Source organism: Mustela lutreola, chromosome X, assembly GCF_030435805.1.
Source record: "Mustela lutreola isolate mMusLut2 chromosome X, mMusLut2.pri, whole genome shotgun sequence".
Taxonomy (NCBI): Eukaryota; Metazoa; Chordata; class Mammalia; order Carnivora; family Mustelidae; genus Mustela; species Mustela lutreola.
The window spans coordinates 6,459,718-6,484,445 of NC_081308.1; the positions used below are offsets into that span (position 1 = coordinate 6,459,718).

Consider the following 24,728-nt stretch of genomic DNA (forward strand, 5'->3'; position numbering starts at 1 on the left):
GAGTGCAGTCTGTGGCCGGCCGCTGAGTGACGTCATTTGACAAGCCCCACTCGCCCCTGCAATCCTGATTTCATCAGTTCGGCCACTTCTTAAAAAGAAAATATCGCATTTGGTATCAGGCTTGCCCACACTTTGAACTTTGCACAAAACATATTTTTAGGACAGCCAAAAACAGAATGCTAGGAGAAAACACAGCTAACAAATCACATGCAAATGTCATTTTCATTCCATCTGTCTGAGCTTTTGATTCTAACTGGCCTGGAGCTTTGATTGACAGAAGGAATTTGCATGATTTTTCCCAAGTGTCACATCTTGGAACCAGGAATGAGGGTCTCTAGCCATATTAAAAAAAAAAAAAAAAAAAAAAAAGGCCTGGAATAGATTCAAAACAGGTGTTCTGAAAACAGAGCTGGATACTTGCTGGGCCGTCGCAGATTATAATCTCTAAATATACGTGTTTTCTGTGATTGGACACCAGCCCTACCTGAAGTCTGTGATTGTACACTCGGTTTTGGATCATCTGTGAGTGGAATCTCTCTATGAATCCGTTCTCCACTCAACTACAGAGGACATATCCATCTTCATTCTAAAGTGATGTTAGAATCACAAAGAGAGAGCCTATTTGGGATTGGTGCAGAGAGAAAAACTTTAGTGGAGACGTTACAATAAAGAAAGGACTGAATCAAAAATGATTTCAGGGCTCCTGTCATCCCGCAACATGATTCTCCAAGACAGAGTTGGAACAGGACGTAGGGAAACTGCTGTCCCCATCGTCACAGGCATATCTGTCTGCTCGACTGGCAGATCCTGTTTGCATGCTTGGAAACTGGGATAGGACAACCAGACAGCCTCTGACCTACAGGGGTTCACCATGGCTGAAGTTCTGTGCTCATCTGGCCTCTTTCAGGAAAGAGCGGATGGTGCCACCATTGCTGGGTGTTCGTGCAGTGTGAGACGTTTCTAGAGCATTTCTGTGTGGTCCTTAGTGAATCAGTCAGTTGATCGGTTGATGACCTCTCTGGCGCTCTCAGCATTCCCACGCCTTGCCTGTCATCTTTCCCCACATCGTTTGGCCTTTGTGGGGTGCTGTGTGGACAGAAGACCTTTCTGCCTGTGCTTCCTCGAGGTGATACGTGTCTGTTGGGATTTCCATGGGGGGCGGGAAGATGAGCAGGACGCCGGGGATTCCTTCGGGAGACTTGGACTTGCGCGGTGAGCGTCCCGTGCGTGCGCAGCCTTGTCTTGTCTGCTTCCCTGGTGGAGTTGTTGTTCTTCAGACAACCTGGCTGGTTATGTTCTGCACAGATACAGGGCAGACAAGCTGTGTTTTGTTTTGTTTTAACATTTTATTCATTTATTTATTTGAGGGAGAGAGAAGGAGTGAGAGCACAAGCCCAGTGAGAGCAGAGACTGAACAGCAGTCACTGGAGAGTGAGACCTGTCCCGTGCTGGGGGCGACCAGGAGCCAAGGGCCTGTGTGATGGGGAGCAGAAAACTGGGACCCAGACGGACAAATCCAGGGCTGCCACAGGACTCGTCATGAGCAGGTGGAGTCTGGAAGTAAAGCGGCTTCCTCTCCAATACGGAAATGGCATTTAGACGTGGGCCTGGCCCTCTCCATACCCAGATCAAAACTGCCGATGTGAGAGCAGTTGGGGGGGGGGGATTTCCAGAGCATTTGCTGTGTATGTGTGTCTGGATGCGTATATCCACTATCTTTTTCTTTTTGGCCCTTTGGTCCTCTCTGCCCTGTCACTGGGGGTGTGGGCCACTGAACAGCGTTCACCATGGCCTTTCCTCGGGCGTTTCTCTCCCAGGAGAAAGGATGGCGCGGGCAGGGTCCAGCCCCGGAGCACGCGGCAGGGCTTGGGGAGTCTGCGGTGCATGGAGCCCGCTGGGCCTCCCCCGTCCTGGACCCACGGGAGCAGTGTTCCCCTTCATAACGTGTCATTAGCATGTTCTGTATGACAGAGAGCTACCAACGCTGCATGTGAATTCCTGGGACGCTAAAATGCAGCTGCCTTTTCAGTGTGCCTTTGGATGGCTTGATGCACTGCTCTGGGAATATCCGGGAGCAAAAGTCTTTGATGCTTTCGCTGACGGATCCTTCAGACATCCTTATTTTCTTTATCTGTGGCTCTTACTATCACCATTGACTTTATACTTGAAGTGAGAGCCCAGCAAAGGATGCCCCACAAGGGAGACAGAAGGGAGCCTGTGGGACCTCGTGCCTGACAGAAGCCGGGACACAGCCCTTGGGCACGCTCTGTGCAGCCGATCTTTCGCTCTGAGTCCTTATTTCCACATCTGCGAGTTCTCTTGTGTTTCTGGGAAGACCTCTATAGAGAACCCACGCTACAGATAACATATATCGATAACATGTTAAATGTGAATCCACATGCACTTGTTAAATGTTAATTTATATTTTAAATGTGAATCCACATGCACCTAGAATCTGGAAAGCATTTAGATTTAAGCAATACATTGTAGCTAAATTGTGTGTGTCTGTGAGCACCAGCTGCTTTCCTGCAGGTCTGCGGATGCTGTATTTCAAGCATGTTAGTAGGAGAGGAGAAAAGATGCAAATGTGGCTCAGCTCTTTGAAACGAAATATTGGGGAGGCACTTGTGAATTGTCGTGAATTAAACATTTTATGGTCTTCAGAGGCACAGTGGCTGGATGGCAGGGAGACCTAGGCATTGCGCCCCCAGGTCAGACCCCCTCGCACACACCTAAGCCATGAGTTGCACGTCTCGCATTGCATTCTCAGTTCCACGGGGATAAAGTGTGATTCGGCAGCCAGACAGCTGCTCAACTCTGTTCTGCAAACATCCGTTGCGGTGTTCAAGTTATTTTGAAAACTTCTAGCTTCTTTTAGTGTATACCTGATCGTGTTTTTTTGTTTGTTTTTTGGTTTTTGTTTTTGTTTTTTTTCTGAAATAGCTAACTTCGGGAACTGGGTTAATATTTTAAGCTCTTGTGCTTGGCTGTTTTGTCACGGTGTGTCTTCTAAACTGAGGCGTTATGTTCGCTTCTTGTCCACAGACATCAGTGCTGCCCTGTCTCTCTCTGGGCCCTGCTGGGACTTAAGTTCCTGTGCCCTCTTCCAGATACGGAGAGCCTCTGGCTTCTAGGTGGGGCAGGGTCTGGCTGTGTCCCCCACAGCGCAGGGTTGGGGGGCTGGCCCCGCTGGTGGACCATGGGAAGCAGGAGGGAATTGGGCATGGTGTGGGTTTCTACTTCTCCCGAGGACATGGTCAGAGGGATGTGCGCAGGACACTAGACTTGCAGAACGGCAGCCGTGGGTGGGGATGGTTGGGACGTCTGTAACACTCAGGCCAGGCATCCTGTCCCAGGGGGCCAGCTCACTCCTGGGTCCCAAGGCAGGCACTGGAATGAGGTTCCTGCCCAGCGTGTCAGGGGAAAGCCTTATCTGACTGTTACCTAGGAGGTTCCGTCTCGCCTGGGCGCTGGTGCTCTGTCTCCTGGTTCTCCCATTGCTGCCCTTCTTAGAGTTTCCTTTAACAGCACAGTTGTCTCCTCAGTGCAAAACTGTTCTTCCCTAAACTGGAGATCCCATCAGAGGCTCACTTTGTGACTCCAGTCAAAAGAAACCATGTGTTGGCAAAGATGCGCCCCTGCTTTGTTTCGGGCTTGGTCGTTGTTAGCCCATGAGAGTTGGCTACAGCACAGATGTGTGCCAGGGAAGCCTGCGGTGGGGGGGGGGGTCTTTCCGTGGAGGGGGGGTGCACATACTAAACACACATATACGTGCCCAGAAAGTGAAGATAGAACTGGAAACAGATCACAGGATGGAAACATCAGTGAGCTGCTTGCAGTGCCCAAAAGTCTGTGTTTTTCTCGTTTTTAGTAACACATGACTGATTTTAAAGGGGTTTTTTTAAAGGTTATTATTAATAAATGGATTTGTGGCTCATGTTTGAAAGTTCTAACCCTTTGTATGTGGCAGTTTCCCAAAGTAAGCCACATAAAAATACTGTTGTGACACAAAATAAGGATTTCTGAATATAGCCGTAGGAGAATTTTCATCAACGTAGTTTTTTAAAACGTTTGTATAAATTTTTTTGCCCCAGAATGCAACTTGTGTGTGCACATGTACGGGAAAACGTACACGGATTTAACTCCTTCAGACAGTTTAAGATTATACAGATCTGGGTTTTAGTCCCATTTGGAGAGAAGATGTTACTTATAATCATTTGCTCATTTTTATACTTTCTCCCTCTAGACAAGCAGATGCCCAGTGTCCAGAGGTTGGTTCGGCAGCACAGCAGGACCCTCCGGAGCCGTCCCAGGAGGCCCGCTGCCGAGCGGGGACCCTACCTCGAGATTACAGATACCCAGAGGAAACACTCGGCCCAGGACCACACGTGCCGGACACCCCTTCCGCCCTGCACACTTGGGGGCAGGACCCAAGGCCCGTGAACACCGCAGCGCTCCCCAAGAAGCCAGCCCCACAGAGGCCGCCACCACCCAAACGTGAACCCAGGCAACTCAAGGGCCTGGCCGGTGGCCTGCCTGGGGCCGCTCACCTAGGTGCCCCCAGCCGGCCCCTGGCCCCGCCATCCCCGGAGGCCCTGGAGGCGTGTGTGGACCGTCTGTCCCTGTCCCACAGCCCGTGTCCCTTGGTGGAGAAGCTGAGTAGTGTGCAGCCGGAAGACGGTGTGAGGGCGGCCAGCGAGCACGGCGGGCGGCATGTAGACGAGCACGCAGCCTGTCCGAAGCGTGAGGCCCCGCTCCCTTCCAGGTTCCGGCCCCTGCCGACGTCCGCCATGGAGACTTCTCGCTCCCCTTCTCCTCAGTTCGCACCCCAGAAGCTGACCGACAAACCGCCCCTGCTGATCCAGGACGAGAATTGCGCAAGGTACTGTTCTGGGACGGTGGGCCTGTGCTCTTCCCTTTCCTGGGCTCCCGCTGGAGGCTGCCGGCGCATCTCCCCTGGGTGCTGATGCCGGGGGCCCTGCTTTGGCTCCTCATGTGGGATTTTCAGTTGCTCCTGGGGACTGATGCCATGGGGAGAATGCACAGCTGCAGTGGTCAGTTGAATCTTGAACTTGGTGGGGGGACTGTCCTGTTCCGCAGGAGCGAGGGGTATGTGGCGGAGGTGGGGGACCGTCCCCTGCCCCTTTCACCCAAGGTGGGTGTGGATGTGTGCCTTTCGCACGGGCAGCTGCGCATCAGGCCTTTGTTTTCCCTAAGCACCTGTTTGTAATCAGAATCCAGTTTAAACTAAGCAGGAGACCTTCAGGAGAAATTGGTATATTTCATAATGTCCAGTGTTTCCACGCTGTTTTTCCTTTTTCTTTTAAGATTTTCTTTATTTAGAGAGAGCAGGCACAGGGTAGGGAGGGGCAAAGAGAGAGGCAGGGAGAGAGAGGCCAGAGCAGAGTCTGTGCTGATTATGGAGCCCGATGTGGGGCTTGATCCCAGGACCCTGACATAGTGACCTGAGCCACAGCCTCAGAGTCGGCCACTTAACTGACTGTACCCCGGAGGCGCCCCTCCACATTGATTTTTCCTGTATCTTACGTGAAGAGCCCATCTGCTGTACACCTGTCGTGACAGCAGAGGAAGTGTTTGTCACAGTGCACGGAGCTGCGGTGAGAATTTCAGGCGTGGGGTTGTCCGCCGTGCTCACTGAGACATCAGCGGATGTCAGGCCGGGGACATGTGGACAAGTCCAGAGCATGGGCTGTTTCCTTTCTCCCTCCTCTCTGAGGGCCTGTGAAGAGCCGAGAACTGGCCGAAGTGGAGAATTTTCCTCTTCTCTAGAGCAGTGGCCCTCAACCTGGGGGAGGGCCAGTTTGTCCCCAGGGCACATCGAGCTGTGTCGGGAGATGTTTTGGGTGTCCCTGCTGAAGAGGGAGGGTTGCTCCTGGCATCTCATGAGCAGATGTGAGGGGTGCTTCTCCACGTCCCCAGGTCCGTCCCACAGCCAGGAGTGCTCACGGTGTCCCCAACCGTCTCGCACTGTCGCCAGCAGTCACCTGTGGCGGTGCGCACGTCCGTTAGTGAGAAATAAAATAAATTCCACATGTCACTTGGAGCCCTGTACGGCTGGTGGCACAGAATGCATCTGTTTCCACCGTTCCCAGAAAGGTCTGGGGGATCTTCCTGCTCTGAAGTCTCAAGCTCACTCTGTCTTTCTTTCTTTTTCTTTCTTCCCTTTTCTCTGTAACTTCAAAACCTCTCTGCAGAGAGCACATTCCCGGTATCATCCTGTGTCTCCGAGTGTGGCAGTGTTCCCACAGCTGCATCTTGGGGCCATCACTGTGCTGTGTGTCCTTCACAAGGTGGATATCATGGAAGTAGCCTTGCAGCGGCAGGTGACACTTTGTGTTGTGAAAGGAAGGAAAGGCAGTGCGGTGCTCTGCGGTGGGGCCAGCGTGTGCTGCTGCTGCTGCTGCTGCAAGCCAGCCGGCCTCGGCCCCCATCGGCCCCCCTCCCTGCGGGGCTAGTGGGAGCAGCACAGGCTCCTCCCACAGCCACAGCCACAGCTCCACGGTGCTCCTGACCTGTGTTCGCTCTGGAAGGAGGCAGTAGCTTTCATTTTTTTCTTCCCTGAAGCAGGTGTTGATTTGCTCATTGCATCTTCCCTGTGAGCTTAAGAGGAATTTCAATAAGCGGTGACGGTATTATTGAAGATCCTGGTCAAGGGGAAAAGGGTTCTTTGGGGACCCACACTACTGAGTTTTCCATCTACTGTCTCATGGGGGCCAGAAAAGGTTGTCTTGGGCCCACGTCTCCTGTTGTACCAGTGCTCATAGAGAGCTGAACTCTGGTCGCTGTCAGGACCCACACACCCAAATAGGTCCTCTCTGTCTCTGGAAGTGCAATGAGGCAGGGGTGCCCGTGCGGCCTCTGGAAGTTGCTATCGAGGGAGTTGCTCGAAGGATCCTGAATTATGTTCCCCACAGTGTGTTGTGGGTCAGTCCTGGTATGAACATGTGCAGTCCCAGGGACCAGGGAGACAAAGGAGAAGCCAGAGCCCAGGGTCGGTGCCCACAGTCCGCTACTGGCGGCGGGTCCGCAAGGAAAGCGTGCCGTAGCGGGGCTGGCCACACTGCCTGTTGCCGGAGCTCAGCCCAGGGCTGCTGTCCTTATCCGGCCCTCTGCAGACTCGGGGTTCCAGAGCTTGAGCCGCTCCCCTCCACTCCCTCCGTGTCCGGTGTCTCCCTTCTTCCGGTATTCCCCGGTCCCACATGTGCGTGTGCCGGCTGCCCGCCGGGGTGCTCGCACCCATGCGCCTGCTGAGCAGGTGCCGTGGCCGGCGCGGGGCTGCAGCCGACGCCGAGGGCAGCGTGCAGCATCGCTGCCCCGGGGGTTTCAGAACAGGCGCTTGTGCTCCCCCCAAAAACACATCAACTCCTGTCCTCAAGCTAGGTAGCTTACTTTCAAATCTTTAAAAGTTCTTGGTAGGTTTTTTGTTTTTAACTACAAAGTAGAGATGTCGGCCAGCAGCCTCTTGGGTCGTGGCCAGGAACAGACACATGGTCCATCCTAGAAGCATTCTCAGGGGAGTTTCCAGAGAGCTTGTTTCGATTTGGGCACGTACAACCGTGGAGTGCCGGGAGGCCTCCTTCGTGGCCACGTGCACAGCATCAGTGCACCCTGAGCCTCTGGGTGAGGGTCTCCTGAGTAGGTCCTGTAGCTCATCCCAGCCAGAGCGGCGTGCAGCTGACGGGCTCCCATGGGCAGCGGACGTGAGCAGAGCTGCGTGGGGCACTTGCTGTGGGGCCGGGCTCCCGTGGGCAGCCAGCGCTTTGAAATGGGCCCCGGGACATAGAGCTGGAGAGTGGCTCAACATACCCCACCTCTGTCTCTCTGCTCTTGCCTTTTGATTAGGAATTGATGAGATCTGTTTGCATTAAGGTCTTATCTGCTGTGTTTTGTCCTGACTTTGGAGTAAGAGTTCATCAGGCTTGTTACATGTGGAGGTCTGGACAGTTTTCGTGAGGAGAGACCACGTATGGCTAGAAAACACCAGGAAGAGATGCTTTGCTGGGAAGTAATAGGTCAATGTGCGAAGGACATGTTCTCATTGTGTTCTTTTTTACTGTCTTCCTGCCTTGGAAATCCAGTTTCTCTACAAGTTGGGGAAGATATTAATAGAGGCCAACTTAGCAGTCAGTAGGAGGGCAGCGCCTGGCTGGTTAAGTCGGGAGAGCATGGGACTCTTGATCTCTCCGGGTCATGAGTTCAAGCCCCACCTGGGGTGTAGCGCTGACTTTAAAAAAAAAATTTTTTTTCAGGAATAGGTGGTCTAGGCTTCTAAGTATGGAATTAAAGGAATGAAGAGGGGAAGTGGGGTTCTTGTCTCTCTGTCTTTACCTGGATAAGACGCCAAAAGCTTCCTTCTGCAGTTCAGCACATTTAAACGGTATTTTCCACAGAGCCAGTGTCTTTTATTTTTTTATTTTTATTTTTTTAAATATTTTTATTTATTTATTTGACAGACAGAGATCACAAGTAGGCAGAGAGGTAGGCAGAGAGAGAGAGAGGAGGAAGCAGGCTCTCCGTGGAGCAGACAGCCCGATGCAGGGCTCGATCCCAGGACCCTGGGATCATGACCTGAGGCAGAGGCTTTAACCCACTGAGCCACCCAGGCGCCCGAGCCAGTGTCTTTTAAAATTTATTCGCAAAGAGGGCATTGGGGGCGACTGTACATGAATACCTAGGTAAAACATCTAAGAATTTCTACTTAGAGAAGAGAATACAAAATTATTTTAGCCCATACACTGTAGTAAACAGGGAAAAAAAATACTATGTTCCCAGCCACCAGTCAGAAGGTGAAAAAAAGGACTGACTTTAGAGCACTGGAATGATCCTTGTGCTACACAAAATTCAGTCCATCAGGGTCACATTGTAGATGTGATCTTGGCCCGCTAAGTTAGAAACAAGTGTGGAACTTTGGCTTTGTGATTTTGACTTAGGGTTTCCTTCCATTTTGGGCACCAGCAGATGGCTCTCTTTCTCCAATACGTCCTTTAAAAACAGTTGAAACAGGTTTGTCCCTGTGGCTCTGGTCCACAGGATCCCTGGGTGTGGTCCAGTGAGGTGTAGCTGAGGGCACCATGTGGCATTCGGGGAGCCCTGCACGAAGGCCCATCGCACTGACCCATTCTGTGTTCTCTCCCTTCGGCGTGGGGGCCCCCATAGCTCCTTTTGCTGCAAAACCTTCTTTATTAATCTTTTTCTTTTTTCCTTTTTTTTTTTTTAAGATTTTTATTTATTTATTTGACAGACAGAGATCACCAGGAGGCAGAGAGGCAGGCAGAGAGAGAAAGTAGAGGAAACACTCTCCCCACTGACAGCCCGATATGGGGCTCAATCCCAGGACCTTGAGATCATGACCTGAGCTGAAGGCAGAGGCTTTAACCCACTGAGCCACCCAGGCGCCCCATTTTTTTTTTTTAAGAGAGAATGTACAGGCAGAGGAGAGAGAGGGAGAGAGAAAATGTTAAGCAGGCTCCACACCCAGTGCAGAACTCAGTGCAGGGCTTGGTCTCGCAACCCTGATGTCCTGCCCTGAGCCGAATCAAGAGACACTTAACCAACTGAGCCACCCAGGTGCCCCCGCCTTTTTTTTTTTTAATTTTTAATTTTTTTTGCCCCCCCCCCTTTCTTTTTTTAAAGTAAGCTATACATCCAATAGGGAGCCCAGTGTGGGACTTGAACTCACAACCCTGAGATCAAGACCTACACGGAGACCAAGGGTCAGATGCTCAACTGAGTCCCCCAGGCACCACCTCGTGCCCTTTTTTTTTTTTTCTGAAGGAAAAGTGTGTCCTCAGTAAGTCACTTAAAATAATGCCGAAGCCATGTGCCCTGTGTTTGCCAGAAGCTCGTGTATCTGTTTGAGAAGCCGCATGAGGGGTGGCTTGCAGCGCTGAGCAATGGGAGGCCGGTGGTGGGCGGCAGCGCAAGCGCACGGCCCAGGGGGAAGCTCACGCTAGGGCCGGCGGCGGCGGGTGCTCAGTGTCCGCTCCACATGTAGCCGCCCCGTCAGGAAGTCTGTCTGCGGGCCCCGCTTGGAGGCTGCCAGGGAAGGCTGCTTGTTGCGGGCTGCCCTGCCCACGGAAGACGCACCTGCACAGGTCTAGCGGATGGCGATGACCAGCCGCGAAGAGAGGTCCGCCACCTGCCTCAGTGAGTCAGCCCGACTCCAGTGTTGGGAGGTGTGTGCGTGATTGGAAAGTGGAAGGTGCCCAGACACTTGGGGTCAGGAAATGGGACCTCCGCAGCCTCCACTCCCAGTCCTGGGTCGGGGGATCACAGAGGCTCTCGTCACCACGGTGGCCGCACGTCCCCCAGCCGTCTGGGCAGGCGAGGGGCCCGCCGGTATCGGCCCTGCGTAGCCGTCTGTGCCGGGGCTCACCCGGTGTCGTCAGCTCACGGCTCTTCTCTTTCCAGGATCGAGCGGGTGGCGGACGGCAGCGGCACGGTGAAGAGGGTGCCCGTCAAGATCGTGCACTCAGAGAGCCGGCCCGAGAAGGAGAGCCGCCAGGGCCTGGCCCGTGCCGCCGAGCTGCCCGTGCTGCCCAGCGGGCTGGAGAAGGACCAGATCAAGACGCTCCGCACGTCCGAGCAGTCCTACTCGCGCTTCTGCCTCTACAGCCGGGAGGACGCTGAGCCCGAGCCCCCGCGCCCCAGCGCCCCCACGCCTGGCGCCAAGGACGGCGGGGCCTCCCCCTCTGGCCTCAGCTACTTGAGAGCCAAAGAGAGGACGGCCGAGGACCTGAAGTCGGAGGAGCTGGCCCGGGAGATCGTGGGGAAGGACCGGTCCCTGGCCGAGATCCTGGACCCCGGTGTGAAGATGAGGACCACCATGGACCTCATGGAGGGCATCTTCCCCAAAGACGAGCACCTGCTGGAGGAAGCCCAGCAGCGCCGCAAGCTGCTGCCCAAAGTCCCGTCTCCGAGAGGCGCCGACGAGAAGTGAGTGTGGAAGCAGCGGACTGCGGCAGGCCTCTTACCTCCCAGCTTCCGCCGTCTCCGGGGCTCCAGGCTGCAGGGGGCCGGGGCTGCCCCGTGCATCTGTTCTCGTGGTTGCCTTCCAGGGGCCCATTTTCAGAAGCACTGCCCCATGCTGCAGCCCATGTTGGCTGTTGGGTGACCCTTCCCAAAGAGCCCTGGAGGCCCGTCCCTGAGGATGCCAGCTGGGGGCCGGTGAAGCTGTGACACTACCACAGCTCCCGTGCATTCCTGGCTTCAGGCCTGTGGGCTTCGGGGTGACGTCCACAGGCTCCTCTCTGTGAGGACAGCGCCTCTCAGCTGGGACGCTGTCTTCCTCCAGGGGACAGTTGGCAATGTCCACAACGTGTTTACTTGTCACACCTGGGAGGTCCTGCCGGCACCCTGTGGGTGGAGACCAGGGAGGCTGTCCTTCCCTGCCCAGGGCTCCCCCGTAGCAGAGAAGGCTCCACATGTCCGTCCTGAAGGCTCCAGATGGCCGCGGTGACAGAGGAGGCTTTGTGCTCCTGGTTACGGAGCGTAGTGAGCGGGTGCGTTGCCGTGGCATTGGGACACTGTCCTTTGCAGCTGGCCTCATTTGCGGGCCGTCTGCATGGGCGTGTGCCGTCGCACCTGTCCTGCTGGTGTCCGCTGTCTCCGGAAGCACCCTGCACGGACAGTAGCTGGGCGCTCCAGGGAAACGCAGGACAGAAAGACAGAGCAGATTAGGAGGGCCCGAGCCGGGGGCTGGGACGTGGCGGCACACAGAGAGGCGCAGGTTGCACTGGGGACCTCGGGGCCCTGCTTACAGTTAGCTGCACGCACGTGCTCCCTGTAGAGCTCAGGCCCCCGGCCAGAACTCTCCCGCTGCTCCCTTCTCTCCTGCATGGAGATTTTTAGACATCCCTGTTTATTGGACTTTTCCCCTTTTTAAAAAAACAGCATTGTGTAGGCTTGGAGCAGCCCTCTGGCGACATACTGTTTAGTTCTAACGTTGTTGCCTACTGCCGGCCCCCTTCAGCGATCTCGTGCCGCTGGCCGTAGTCCTTGTGTTGGCAGCACCATTTGCTTGTCACAGAGCAGACCGTGGGCTGGCGGGGGGCGTCTGGCGTGGAGTCACAGCCAACTGAAGCTCTGACCTTGTTCCCCAGGAGAGAGGAGCCGGGTGTGCCCGCGGCCATGTCCCTAGCGACCAACTCCACCTACTACAGCACGTCGGCCCCCAAGGCAGAGCTGCTGATTAAGATGAAGGACCTACAGGAGCAGCAGCAGGAGCCGGAAGACGACGCAGGGAGTGACGTGGACCACGACCTGGCCGTGAAGAAGGTAGGAGAGCCCGTCGTCAGTGACCGCGTGGCATGGGCCCTGCACCACGTGTGCACGGCCGTGTGTGGTCCGTTTCTGTGCGGGATGGTGACATCCGGGGCAATAGTATGAAGCCCTTCCTGGCTAAGTTAGTCTTGTCTAAAATTCCTCACAGTTTCTTTACCATTTTTTTAAAGATTTTATTTATTTATTTAGAGCAGGAGAGAGAAGAGGGGTAGTGGGGGAAGCAGACTCCGCAGTACGCAGGGAGCTGGATGCAGGATTTGGTCCTGGGACTCTGGGATCATGACCTGAGCCAAAGGCAGACGTGTAACTCGCTGAGCCGCCCAGGAGCCCCCTTCACCAACTTACATAGTAAGATGCAAAGTCATATTAAGTGGGTACCACTCTCAGTGAAAGTTCAGTGGATGCATCTCTTCTCTCCCATTTGAAATCTAAGGACTTGGAGCTCCTGGGGAGCTCATTCGGTTCAGCATCTGCATGTGGCTCAGGTCATGATCCCAGGGTTCTGAGATCAAGTCCCGCATCAGGCACGTTAGTCAGTGGGAGGTCTGCCTCTCCCTCTGCTGCTCTCCCTTCTTGTGTATTCTGTCTTTTTCTCAAATAAATAAAATCTTTTAAAAATAATAAGTAAAAATAGTATCTAGGGACCTCACTCTGTGAGCTGCAGTAAGTCACACGTACTGTTGGAATATCAAATTCTAGAGCCTTCACCAGCAGATCATAATCCCAGCAGTAGGTGTCAAGTGCTTTGTCAAGCCAAAAAGCACCGCTTGTTAACTCAGAGAACCCCTCCGGCATTTGGGGATACAACCATAGACGAAACAGAATGGAATCCCGCCTTGCCAGAGGGGGAGCTTACGATCAGCACAAAAACCCGAGTGCGGTCCGGGCTCAGCACACTCTCGGCTGCGGACCACACACGGCCCGCCTCCTGCTTCGATAAGACCCGTTTCACAGAAACATGGCCACACGGATCTGTCGGGCTCTGCGCTCCGCTGGCCTCCACACCACCCGGAGCCGCAGACGTGAGTGGTTGCCCCGACCGCGCGGCCTGTAGGGTCGGAGGTCTTCGCTGTTGGGCCCGTTAGGGAAGGACTCTGGCGAGCCGTCACGTAGTACGTTGGACAGTGAGAGAGTTCAGCAGGCTGGAGGGATGGAGCCAACAAAGGAATGCGGTTCCACAGGGGGCCCGAGGAGGTGAGGACTGGACAGTGACCCGGTGGTGTGTGAGGGAAAGCCGTGTGGACGTCTGTGTGCCCTGGGGGGGGGGGGGGGGGGGGCTGCCAGTGCTGAGTCCTGAGCAGGAGCCTCACGACATGTTGGAGAAGCAGCAGGGGCCAGCGGCGGGCGCTGTGTGGACGGGGAATGGAGGATTGGAGATGACGTGGGCGTGAGGTCGGGGACGAGTGAGTGCCCATGAGGTCATACTAGGGACAGAATTACTGCCGTCAGGGTCAGTGTCAGCACCACTGTATTAGCCTTCAATCTTCGTGATGTGTTGGCATGCCAGACCGGTGCCATCCAGGGGACGACCTGGGTTTTTGTTAGGAAGGCCTCCACATTAAGGGGTGGGGGGAGTGCCAAAGGTCTGCCTCGGAGGAGACCATATGCTGTTTATTCCAGGGGCTGGGGCCTGTGTCAGTCATCGTAGGACAAGAAAAGGAGGGGACCAGCATTCTGTGAATGTTTTCTCTATGCTTCCTGTTTTTAGAAAAGAGCTTTCATTAAAAAAATTCCCACCCCCTTTTTTTTTTTTTAACAAAAGTCTTTGCAAAAGGTTTTGCTGGAGCTTGTATCATTAGTGGTTTAAAAATACCACTGGTCGATATAATAGATATATCGATATATCTATATTGATATAATAGATATATAATTTCAGATATAATAGAAAAAATATCATGGTCCGTGCATAAAAGAAAATTACTTTCAGTTTGAGAAATGGTCGCTTTTTGGTTCATCAAGTTGAGGGAAATGAAAGATAAGCATTTTGGTCCTATGCCTTTTAGAGGCCCTGTATCAGGCTTAGGGTTGCATTTTCTGTTGTTGTTTTTAAATAAAGAATCAAAAATGTTTTTCCTGCTCCTAAAACTAGAGAAAAATACACACTCTGCCCGATTCTGATTCAGTCCTGGTGCTGGATGTGGAGGACAGTGTGGTCCACGACATGCCCTGGGGTGCTGCACGGCATGCTGTGTCCTACTCCCCTCGTCTCTGTGGCGCTTTCTCGTTTTACTCTTGGGAGGTGCGAGGCACTAGGGCACCCCCTTTCCACAGGTGGCTGCTTCGGGATTGAGGTACATCCCTGTGGGGCTCCTGGGTGACTCAGTCAGTTGAGCATCTGCCTTTGGCTCAGGTCATGATCCCAGGGTCCTGAGATCGAGCCCCACATCAGGCTCCCTCCTAGCAGAGAGCCTGCTTCTCCCTCTGCCCCTCTGTCCTACTCGTGCTCTCACTGGCTGTCTCTCTCAAAAGAAGAAATAAAAAATAATTTTAAAAAAGAGAGAGAGAGGAATCCCTGTGAACTTGCCTCCTGACGGCCTGCCCCGCCTCACGCAGCCCCCCGACCCCACCGGGACTGAACTCTGAAGCGGGTCGATCTGTTGGGTTCCATGTGCACCTGCCAGGCGGTTCTGCCCTGAACGACCGGTGCTAGAAATCACAGTTCTGTGCAGCGTTGCGGCTCAGGAATCCTGCTTTTCGGCTTGAGCCAAGAAGGCCAGCTGCTGCCCTGTCTTTGCAGCGTCTCGCAGCATCCGCACATACACTGTGTCCCCTGGTTTGGCGGCGTGGTTCTGCCCACGGGAGGGGAGGAGGAGAGTGCTGTGCGCGCGTGCCTGATGGGCCACGACGGTAGAACAGCAAGACTCCGAGTCCCCCGTGTGCCACACATCGCCGCAGGGACCTTGGCTGCCAGGATCACAGCATCACTGTGTGCTCCCAGAACTGAGTGCCAGAGCGGGGGACCCCGTGTTTTAGGGGAAGACTAGGACACAAGCAGGAGAGAGCGGAAGGCCCCACGCAGGCAGGCAGAGGAGAACTCCGGTGTCCGGCTGGAAGCATTATTCCATCAAGGCTAATAAATACATGTTTGTCCCTGGGGCGGCTGAGGCTGACTGCTCCGAGGGTGCCCTGGTTGACTCGCGGGGTTCTTCAGAACCACACAAACCCAAGGGTCAACGTCGAGACTCTCTGAGGGCTTTTCCCTGAACGCAAGAGGTGGGTGCAATGCCCAGAGAGAAAAGGCGTAATTTTTCCACGGAGTGGGACCAAGTTAGGTGTCTGGGGCCATCCGAATAGAGGTAAGAGGCAGCGTTGCCCCTGCTGTGAGCCCCGGGGACTGGACTGGCCTCCACCGTGTCGCTCTCCCAGGCTCCCTGAGTGCCGCGGGCTGCGGAACATGAGCCGAGGGGCTGGTGCGAGGCTCGGCTGGTGCGGCCGGTGAGGCCCACCGTACCCGGGCTGGTGCTGAGTGAGTGGTTCCCGTGCTGCCTGCGCCAGGCCTCGTCCAAGGTCTTTGAAAGTCGGTGTCTGTGCTTTTAGTGTCCCTTTAAGGAGGAAGGGGAGGGTGTTTCTAATAAAACCTTATGCAAGACATATGAAGGAATCAAAGGAATTTGGGCTCCTTCCAGAATGCCCAGTTTCACGTTAGCTCAGCTGGTACTGCAGGTTTGAAGGCACGTTCTCGTGCGTCGGCATGCGGTCTGCGGTACGATAATTGCTGAAGAATAGTGACAGTGGAGGACCACCGGTCACAGCGGCCAGGCCTCCTCATACACGCACGGCCCTCTGCATTTCCCGAGGTGTTCATTCCGGTTCGCACTGGCTTCAGGCAAGAATTTGGAAAGTTTTCTTTCCCCATAATCCCCGTAATTTATTCTGTGCTTTTCCCTCAAGTCATGGATATCTGCCAAAAAGCCATCTTAGCTGTGGGATTCCAGGTCCACGTAAAGCACGTCCCCAGATAGCGAGGTGCGCGGAGACGCAAGCCCGGGGCCCGCTCAGATGCCCACACTCGGAGCATCAACCACGTGTAGACACGTATGCTTTTAACTGCCCAAGGGACGAAAATGCCTGCCTTAGCATCGTGGGCAGCTCTGACGAAAGGCTGTGGCTTTCGCATCCGGGCGCTTATTTTTATCCATGTGTGTGGACTTTTCCCACCGGTACAGTCATCGGGACCGGCGCTTTGGGCCTGCCTGTCGTGTGTTCAGTGGGGCGGCTTCTCCCCGCGCACCCCGGGTGTCGCTGACACCTGCTGAGTGTGGGCCACCCCAGGGGGCTGCCGACGGCCGCGTCACGGGCAGGGAATTCACTCGGCCTTCAGTCGGCCCTCCAGGCCGGGGTGCCTGTTCCTTTGGAGCCGTGGACGTGGGGCTGCAGAGACTTCTCTCCCGCGTTCTGCAGGCTCCTTCGGGGGTCACAGTTGGTAAAAGGCCCCAGGACGAGGGGCAGCAGCTCAGGTGACTTCCACACGTCTGCTTTGTACACATAGTGTCGCTTATGACAGCAGAGTGAGCTAAAAATCCTAAGTGGACTTGACTGTTGAGATGATACTGTCTTCACTTGGGTTCATACCCTTGACCGCTGCGTTGGTTCTCAGACTCTATCGGGGTCAGCCAGAGTCGTGCTGGTGGCACGGTGGCTCTCAGAACTCACCAGGTTCGGCTCTTGGTGGACCTGGTGGCAGAGAGATGCCCGTGATCATCACAAAGTGGTTTTTCCCAGTCAGGGCTCCTGAAGAGCCATCCCTGGGATTCTCCCCAGGTGGGGCAGGAGGCGGATCACGTTTGCCGCTCACGGCGGACCATGGGGTGCATCACCTTGGGAGGGCTTAGATAAAAACATGTAGATGTTTTTATGTTTGTCGTTTACAAAATAATCATGTAAAGGGAGGTGGGAGAGCAGCATGGGGGGTTGGTGTTGAAGGGTCTGAGCTTCAGTTGGGCCACACGAGAAAGTTGTGGTGGCGATGGCCGCCCAAGCACATGGACGTACTTCGGGCCACAGAGCGGCACGCTTCAAAATGGGTAAAACAGGGCGCCTGGGTGGCTCAGTGGGTTAGGCCGCTGCCTTCAGCTCGGGTCATGATCTCAGGGTCCTGGGATCGAGTCCCACGTCGGGCTCTCTGCTCAGCAGGGAGCCTGCTTCCATCTCTCTCTGCCTGCCTCTCTATCTACTTGTGATCTCTCTCTATCAAATAAATAAATAAAATCTTAAAAAAAAAAAAAAAAACTGTTACAAAATGGGTAAAACAGCCAATTGTGTTATGTGGATTTCACCATATGAAAAAAAATGAGTAATTTGCACTTTGGCCATATTCAACTCAGGTGTCTCTCAAGGACTTTGCATTTTACTGACAGCCGTTTATTTGTTTTAACTTTAAATTGCTCATTCCGTGTAGAACATATTTTTTTTTTTAAGAATCTTTTTCTTTTTTTCCAAGATTTTTTATTTATTTCACACACAGAGAGATCACAAGTAGGCAGAGAGGCAGGCAGAGAGAGAGGGGGAAGCAGGCTCCCTGCTGGGCAGAGAGCCCGATGCGGGGCTCAATCCCAGGACCCTGAGATCATGACCTGAGCCGAAGGCAGCGGCTTAACCCACTGAGCCACCCAGGTGCTCCTAGAGCATACTTTTTAATCATGCAGCTTAGTTCTGGGCTTGAAACTCGGTAGCTTCTGCACATGCAAGTCTTTAAATTGGAAAATTCCGGGGACGCCTGAGTGGGTCTGTCAGTGAAGCATCTGCCTTCAGCTCAGATCATGATCCCAGGGTCCTGGGATTGAGCCCTGCATCAGGCTCCCTGCTCCGTGGTGAATCTGCTTCTCTCCCTCTCTTTCTCTCACATAAAGAAAAGAAGTCTTTAAAAATAAATAAATGAATTGGAAAGTTCCAAAGTATGAAGCATAGAGTGTCACGTGGGCCCCGAGAGTGCTGGCAGAGGTAAAGGGTGAAACGAGGGAACCTTGAGGAGCCCCGGGGGGCCGCCTGCAGTGTGTCTCCGAGGACACCCAGAGGATGAGAGCAGGTAGTTCGTTTTAGTTCTCAGTGAACTGCCAGGAATGTCACCAGGAGCTGTCACTTGTCTCCTGGCCTCATAAATCCTCTCTCGTTTGATGCAAAATGAACTCTGAGTTCGGCTGAATTCCACTCAGGCCGCTTAGGTGAGACCACGGACTGCCACCGTGGCTGGAGGGGCTGGGCCAGGACCACCCTGGTGAGCGCTCGCACGCCACCCCTGTTCCCACAGCAGGAGCTCATCGAGAGCATCAGTCGCAAGCTGCAGGTGCTGCGGGAGGCCCGGGAGAGCCTGCTGGAGGACATCCAGGCCAACAGTGCACTTGGGGACGAGGTGGAGGCCATTGCCAAAGACGTCTGCAAACCCAACGAGTTTGACAAGTTCCGGATGTTCATCGGGGACCTGGACAAAGTGGTGAACCTCCTGCTGTCACTGTCCGGCCGCCTGGCCCGCGTGGAAAATGCCCTCAATAATTTGGATGACAGCACTTCTCCTGGTGACAGGGTAGGTGCAGCGTGTCTGAGCTGGACATTGGGGGGCCCGTGGGCAGGTCGTGTGTGGGGTGCCAGGAGTTCCCGCCGGGAAGCCTCACGCAGTTCCTAGGCAGCGCGCCCGGGGCTCTCCATCTCCTTCCGTAGAAATGCCACGGACAGGTGCTGCCAGGGTGCACGGGGCCTTGAGCACCGCTGTCGCTGGGCGGCAGGGCTGCCGTGCTGCCGTGCTGTTGGGGAAGAACTGTGGCAACTGTGGCTTCTCTGTGGCGCCTTTCCATTCGCTTCCAGGGATCTTTCCTGATCACGGTCTTTCCCTTGGACATTATCTTTTCCACTTGACCACGCGGAAGTGGAGCTCAGCAGCTCTGACAAGTTACAAGCACTCGGTGGTCATGGAATTCGCTGTCGTTGCTGCTTTTAACGGGAGTGCACACGGCAGTCTGGAAAGAGCCAGCGGCCTTGCCCGCCTTTCCTCCCTTTCTCGAGGTGTGCAGCTTGGAGCATGTCTGTTAGTGGGTTTCTGTGTGTTTCTGACATGCAAGACACAGGAAGTCATGTCTGCTTTGCTGCCTTTCCTTCCTGGGTCAAATACCAGTAAAACATTGAGTTTGATTTTTTGGTAGGTCCTCAGATGGTCATCTTGAATATTGATAAGACGCCTTAACTTCTCTGAAAGGGAGGCAGAAGAGGCAGCCCTCTCCCGTACTCCCCGTGAGAGGGTGTCGGCCGCGTAAATCTTCCGGAGTGTGGCTTTCAGACTGTTGTAGCTCTGGGCCTCGCTGAGTGCTTAGTAACCACCATTTGAACGTGCTATAGGAGCATTTAAACAACTGAAACCCTTGGGTGGTGTTCAGATTCCGTGTTTCTGTCTTGCCCGTCTTCTCCAGGTCTATCTAGAAACAGGAAAATAACATAAATAGGAAACAGATTTATTTATATGTAATTGCAGTGTTCTCAGGTATTAATTTGAGGGAAAAGGTAGTGTGGTCTTTGCAGCTCAGCCCATTTTAATCCATCTTTCCCTCTCTGTGTGTACAACAGAGACTTCATATAGAATTCAGGGATGATAGAGGTGCCTGGGGGTTTCAGTGGGTTAAGCCTCTGCCTTCGGCTCAGGTCACGATCCCGGGGTCCTGGGATCGAGCCCGGAGTCGGGCTCCCTGCTCAGTGGGGATTCTGCTTCCCCCTCTGCCTCTGCCTCTGCTTGTGCTGTCTCAAATGAATAAAAAAAAGTCTTCTTTAGAAAAGTTGAGTAGGCGCGCCTGGGTGGCTCAGTGGGTTAAAGCCTCTGCCTTCGGCTCAGGTCATGATCCCAGGGTCCTGGGATTGAGGCCCGCATCGGGCTCTCTGCTTGGCTGGGAGCCTGCTTCCTCCTCTCTCTCTGCCTGCTTCTCTGCCTACTTGTGATCTCCGTCTATCAAATAAATAAATAAAACTTTAAAAAGTTGAGCAGATGCTAGAAAGAGTCATAGCACTAAGGACCATGGCCATGGTCCTCCCGGATACCGGGCTCTGTAGGGAGCGTGCGTCAGCAGCCCTCACTGCGTCGCAGGGGTCTTCTGAATGCGGGGTCTCATTGGCCCGGCCAGGTGCAGTGCAGTGCTCCAGTGCCCAGCAACACTGCCAGCGGAGGAGAGTCTGTCAGGCAGCCGCAGCTTGGGGAAGCCAAGGTTCTCAGACACGGGTATGGTCACCATTTAGAAGACATGGAGGGAGGTTTTACAAGTCTCCCTCCATCTTTGCAGTTAGAAATTGAATACGTGGGTCGATGCGAAATTGAATACGTCGGGTCCTCCCCCGAAATCTCTGCAGCTTCCTGTCACCGGTCAGCCCAGATGGCATTAACAGCCCAAGCGGACTTCTAGAACCAGTTGACATCTGTTTTCCTTTGCATTGGGACCGATTGCTTTGCCTCCCCTCCTTCCGTGAAAACTCCCCGAACATTAGTTTGACGTGGAGATGGAGCTGTCCCACAGGAGTCGGCGGGAGGCCCTGCACGCAGTGGGGTCCGGGCTGCGTCCCAGCGCTGTCCCTGTGCCTGGGCATTTTGCAAAGCGCTGCCATGTCCCAGACGCTCGTGCGCAGCTGTCGGGAACGGTCCGTGGCCAAGACACAAAGTGGCGGAATACCGTAGGGGCTGTCCTGGTGGCCACGTGATAGTCACACCAGGGAGTTGAATCCCCGCCTCCCTCGTTGGCCTTCGGAGACACTGCGGAATGTGCTCGGCGCTTCCCTTCTTAGTTTTCATTAATCTCGAAGGGGGTCGGGTTGGTTCGTGTGTGTTTCATAAGCAGAGAGTGACTGTGAGGGCTACGTTTTGGGAATGGGGTTGTCTGTGCCCCCCAGGGAATGTCCCCTGTCGCCCTGTCTCTTCTGCCTGTCCTCGCTCCCTCACCGCACCCTTCGGCAAGTTTGCACAGAGGCTCCTCCTGCCAGAAGCGGGCAGGCTCCTGCTCTGGGAGTTCTTAAGAATTTCTTCCTTTCGCTGACTTCCCCATAGTCTTGTCACAGAGAGGCCTGCGGCCCACCTGGCATCCCTAAGTCCGTCACAGCTCTCGAGCTTCTCGGAATTCTGTAGTTGTCGGTGTCTGGACCGCTCTTCTCATCCCGGCTGTTTCTCTGAGCCATTCAAGGCCACGGCCCGTGGGAAGAAGTGGAAGCGGGACAGGCCTGGGGGTGCTTACAGGCGGGCGGGGCCTGGGGCCCGCCGTGGCCTCCCAGCGCGTTGGCCCCCGTCCCGCGGATCCCAGTCTCCAGCCCCCAGCCTGTGTGTCCCAGCCCCTGTGTGATCTCCGGTCGCTGTCTTGGCTGTCCCAGCCCCCGACTCGCCGGCACCGTCGGGCTGTCGCCCGGAGCCCTGCTCTAGCCCCGCTCCTCAGCGGGCTTGTTTCTCTCTCTCCGCAGCAGTCACTGCTCGAGAAGCAGCGGATGCTCATCCAGCAGCACGAGGACGCCAAGGAGCTGAAGGAGAACCTGGACCGCCGGGAGCGCGTCGTGCTCGACATCCTGGCCAGCTACCTGAGCGAGGAGAGCCTGGCCGACTACGAGCACTTCGTGAAGATGAAGTCGGCTCTCATCATCGAGCAGCGCGAACTGGAGGACAAGATACACCTGGGGGAGGAGCAGCTGAAGTGCCTGTTCGACAGCCTCCAGCCCGAAAGAGCCAAATAAGGGGAGCCCTCCCTGGCGGAGGACGGAAGCTGGCGCCGGGCGCCCCGTTCCCAAGGAGGCGAGTAGGAACCCCAGCCTGTCTCTGTCTCCTGGAGCGCAAATCCTCCGGTAGCAAAACGGCTGTTAGGAAAGCAATAACTCTGTGTGTGTTTGCGATGGTCTATTTAATATTTTGGTTCCCCTTTTGAGAGCGCCACAGAATGTCTCCCCGTTAGCCATCTTTCCTTTGCAAGTCACGGTCGTGGCGGAGGGCGACTTGGTGCAGTCCGGAGTGTGGGCTCCCGCCGCGTGGTGCATGCAAGGGGTCGTTTCCACAGGTGGGTCTGCCCTTCCTCTCACCTTCCCGTCCTGAAGCAGCCGCTCGGGAAGCCAGCCGAGCGAGCCCGTGAGGTGCATGAGAGGGGAGACCCTGGCGCACGTCTTGTCCTGTGATTCATCCTTAGCATGGGCTGCCACGTGTCCTCCCCGTTGGTCAGGTGGTGCGGACCATTCATTGTCCTACTTCCTTGTCCCCCAGCAAAAACTGTGATGATCTGTGATGCTCATGCATTCACATTTTGGAAAGGTGAATCATTTCCAAGTGGTTAAAAACCAACCGTGGAACGAGCCACCGACGTGTTGGGTTCACTCATTCTGAAATCGCCACTTCGAGAAAAAACGTGCATGCTGTAAAACACAGGCACAGAGCAGATAGTTTCAGTCCTGGTATCCCGGTTCAAGGGGTGTTTCCTTGCAAAGAGAAATTACTCAGTTCATAGTATGTCCCGTAGTGTGATGTGCTTGCTAGAAGTCTGTTTCCTGAGACCGGGAGATTATTTCTAAAGTTCCTTTGTCCCCAGAATGCTTACTTTGTGTGCACTGGGTCATTGACTATAATTGGCTTCTTGTCCCCTTTTGCCTCTTTAAATCCACGACCATCCCGTGTAAGGGTTCCGTTCCATTTATGTGTAAGAACCTTTTCTCGAGGGCCTTTCAGAGGCCGTATGGACTCTACAAGCCCTAAACCTGGCCTTTGGCCGCAGATTCTATAGGTTCTGTGCCCTTTTCATTAGTTGAAATGACAAGATTCTAACGAGAGTCTGTTCACTCAAAAAACACTGTCGTGCTGTCCGTTTCCGGTGGAGAAGTCACAGACTAGGAGAAAAGATTTGCCGGTCATGTCTGTGACAAGGGATCTGGACCTGGACCGTGCAGAGAACTTTCAGAGCTCCACAGCAAGAGAGCACACAGCCCCATTAGCACGTGGGCAAGAGACTTAACTTGGCGCTCCACCGAACAGGGCACAGGTATGCGTGGCAAACCGGCACGTGGGGCGACGTCCGCCTGCCGACAGCTTGGTTGTCACCGGTGTTTTATCCGCGTCGTCGCCGACCCACTGTGCTGCTTCCCAGACGCTCCTCTGATTCGGTGCCTGGTAAATGGCAGGGGAACCTCACGATGACTTCATGTTGGGGTGATATCCAGATACTTGTTTGATAAAGGGATCATCTGGATCCTCGCTTCCCCGTATTGCCGTGAAAGTTTTCCGACAGGTGGGGGGACGTCCCTTTGTCAGCAGAGTGTTCCCTTCCCGAAACACACGTGCACATGAGTGTCTTAACTGACCGATGTCTGTACTTCCTGCGCTGGGGGGTGAGCTGGACTCCTGAGCCACGGCACGGATGTGTGTGCGCCCCCGCACAGAGGGGTCCAAACTGGCAGGCTTCAGTCATGCAGGCAATAAACACTCTTCCTGGCAACTCCGCCATGCCAAAGAGACAAAAGCCTTTTCACAAATTGTCATTCCTGTCGAATTAAGCTATGTCTGACGTGAAGAATGCCCATTCTGCCAATGAAGTGTCCTCCTGGCCTCCTGGTGTAGTCCCTGCTGTGAAAACTGGTCACTTCAGAAAAGGTGAGGCCGGCTGTCCCCAGACCTCCGTCACTCTCCCCCACGGGGACAACCACAGTAATTTGACTGTATTTTGCTTTTAATTTACACAAAGCTTTTATCTGTGATCCTTTCCCCTCAAACACAGTATTGTGAACCATTTTGATGATAAATATGTAAAATGTGAATAATGGAATTTATGTGTCTGTGTCCAGCCTTTTGAGGTCTCTGGAGGACGTTCTCTGATACGTAGCAATATGGAATGCTCCACTGTGCTTTCAGCAAAGCACATGTCATCGTTACGGTCCTGTGCCCTTCCCGTTGGCCTCTTAGATGTCTGGTTAGCAGGGGCCCAAAGAGTCCAGTGAGTCGGTGGCCGTAACTTTGTAAATACCATGTTACTGCATACAAGAACAACCTGGTGCTAATGTTCTGCCCTTGGCGTTCGTAGGTGGTGGCTGACTCCTCCCCCCGCCATAGCTCGGCTCTGCAATGCCCTGTACTTCGAGATTTCAGTCAGGGCCGCTGCCTGTGGCTTTTATCCTGCTTCCACTGTGGAGAATGTGTATGTACTTCATGCTCGACACTCACCACCTCTGAACACATCATCCTGCTTGACTTTAACAAAATAAATGGTGTCTTGGAGTGAATGGAGCATGTCTCCGATTTACCTGTGTGACGTCTTTTGTAAGTAACCAGACCGTCCTCACCTTAGGTCAGATTCCCCGGGCTGGGGATATGTTGCCATGTGCCAGTCTAGCCCAGGCTCATCCGTTTGCAGTCAGGACAAAGCCGGGGACCCGGGCTGGATCAGTTAGCTGTTGCCGCCATGATGCTGTGTAACAAGCAGCTGTGAAAATTCATTGTGTGCATA

The 24,728-nt window shown here is 54.3% G+C and overlaps 1 protein-coding gene across 3 annotated transcripts in view; it reads left to right on the forward strand.

Moving 5' to 3' along the window:
* Window positions 1-24,520, forward strand: part of SHROOM2 (shroom family member 2) — a 133,217-nt gene extending 108,697 nt beyond the window's left edge. For 2 of the 3 annotated variants that reach the window (XM_059158298.1, XM_059158300.1), the window contains 5 exons: window positions 4,247-4,882; window positions 10,432-10,956; window positions 12,123-12,297; window positions 18,551-18,823; window positions 21,718-24,520. In XM_059158298.1, coding sequence (XP_059014281.1) covers window positions 4,247-4,882; window positions 10,432-10,956; window positions 12,123-12,297; window positions 18,551-18,823; window positions 21,718-21,984 — 1,876 coding nt within the window. In that variant the 3' untranslated portion in view covers window positions 21,985-24,520. The remainder of the gene's footprint in view (window positions 1-4,246; window positions 4,883-10,431; window positions 10,957-12,122; window positions 12,298-18,550; window positions 18,824-21,717) is intronic. The other variant, XM_059158299.1, reaches the window with a different exon arrangement.
* The last annotated feature ends 208 nt before the right edge of the window (window positions 24,521-24,728 follow it).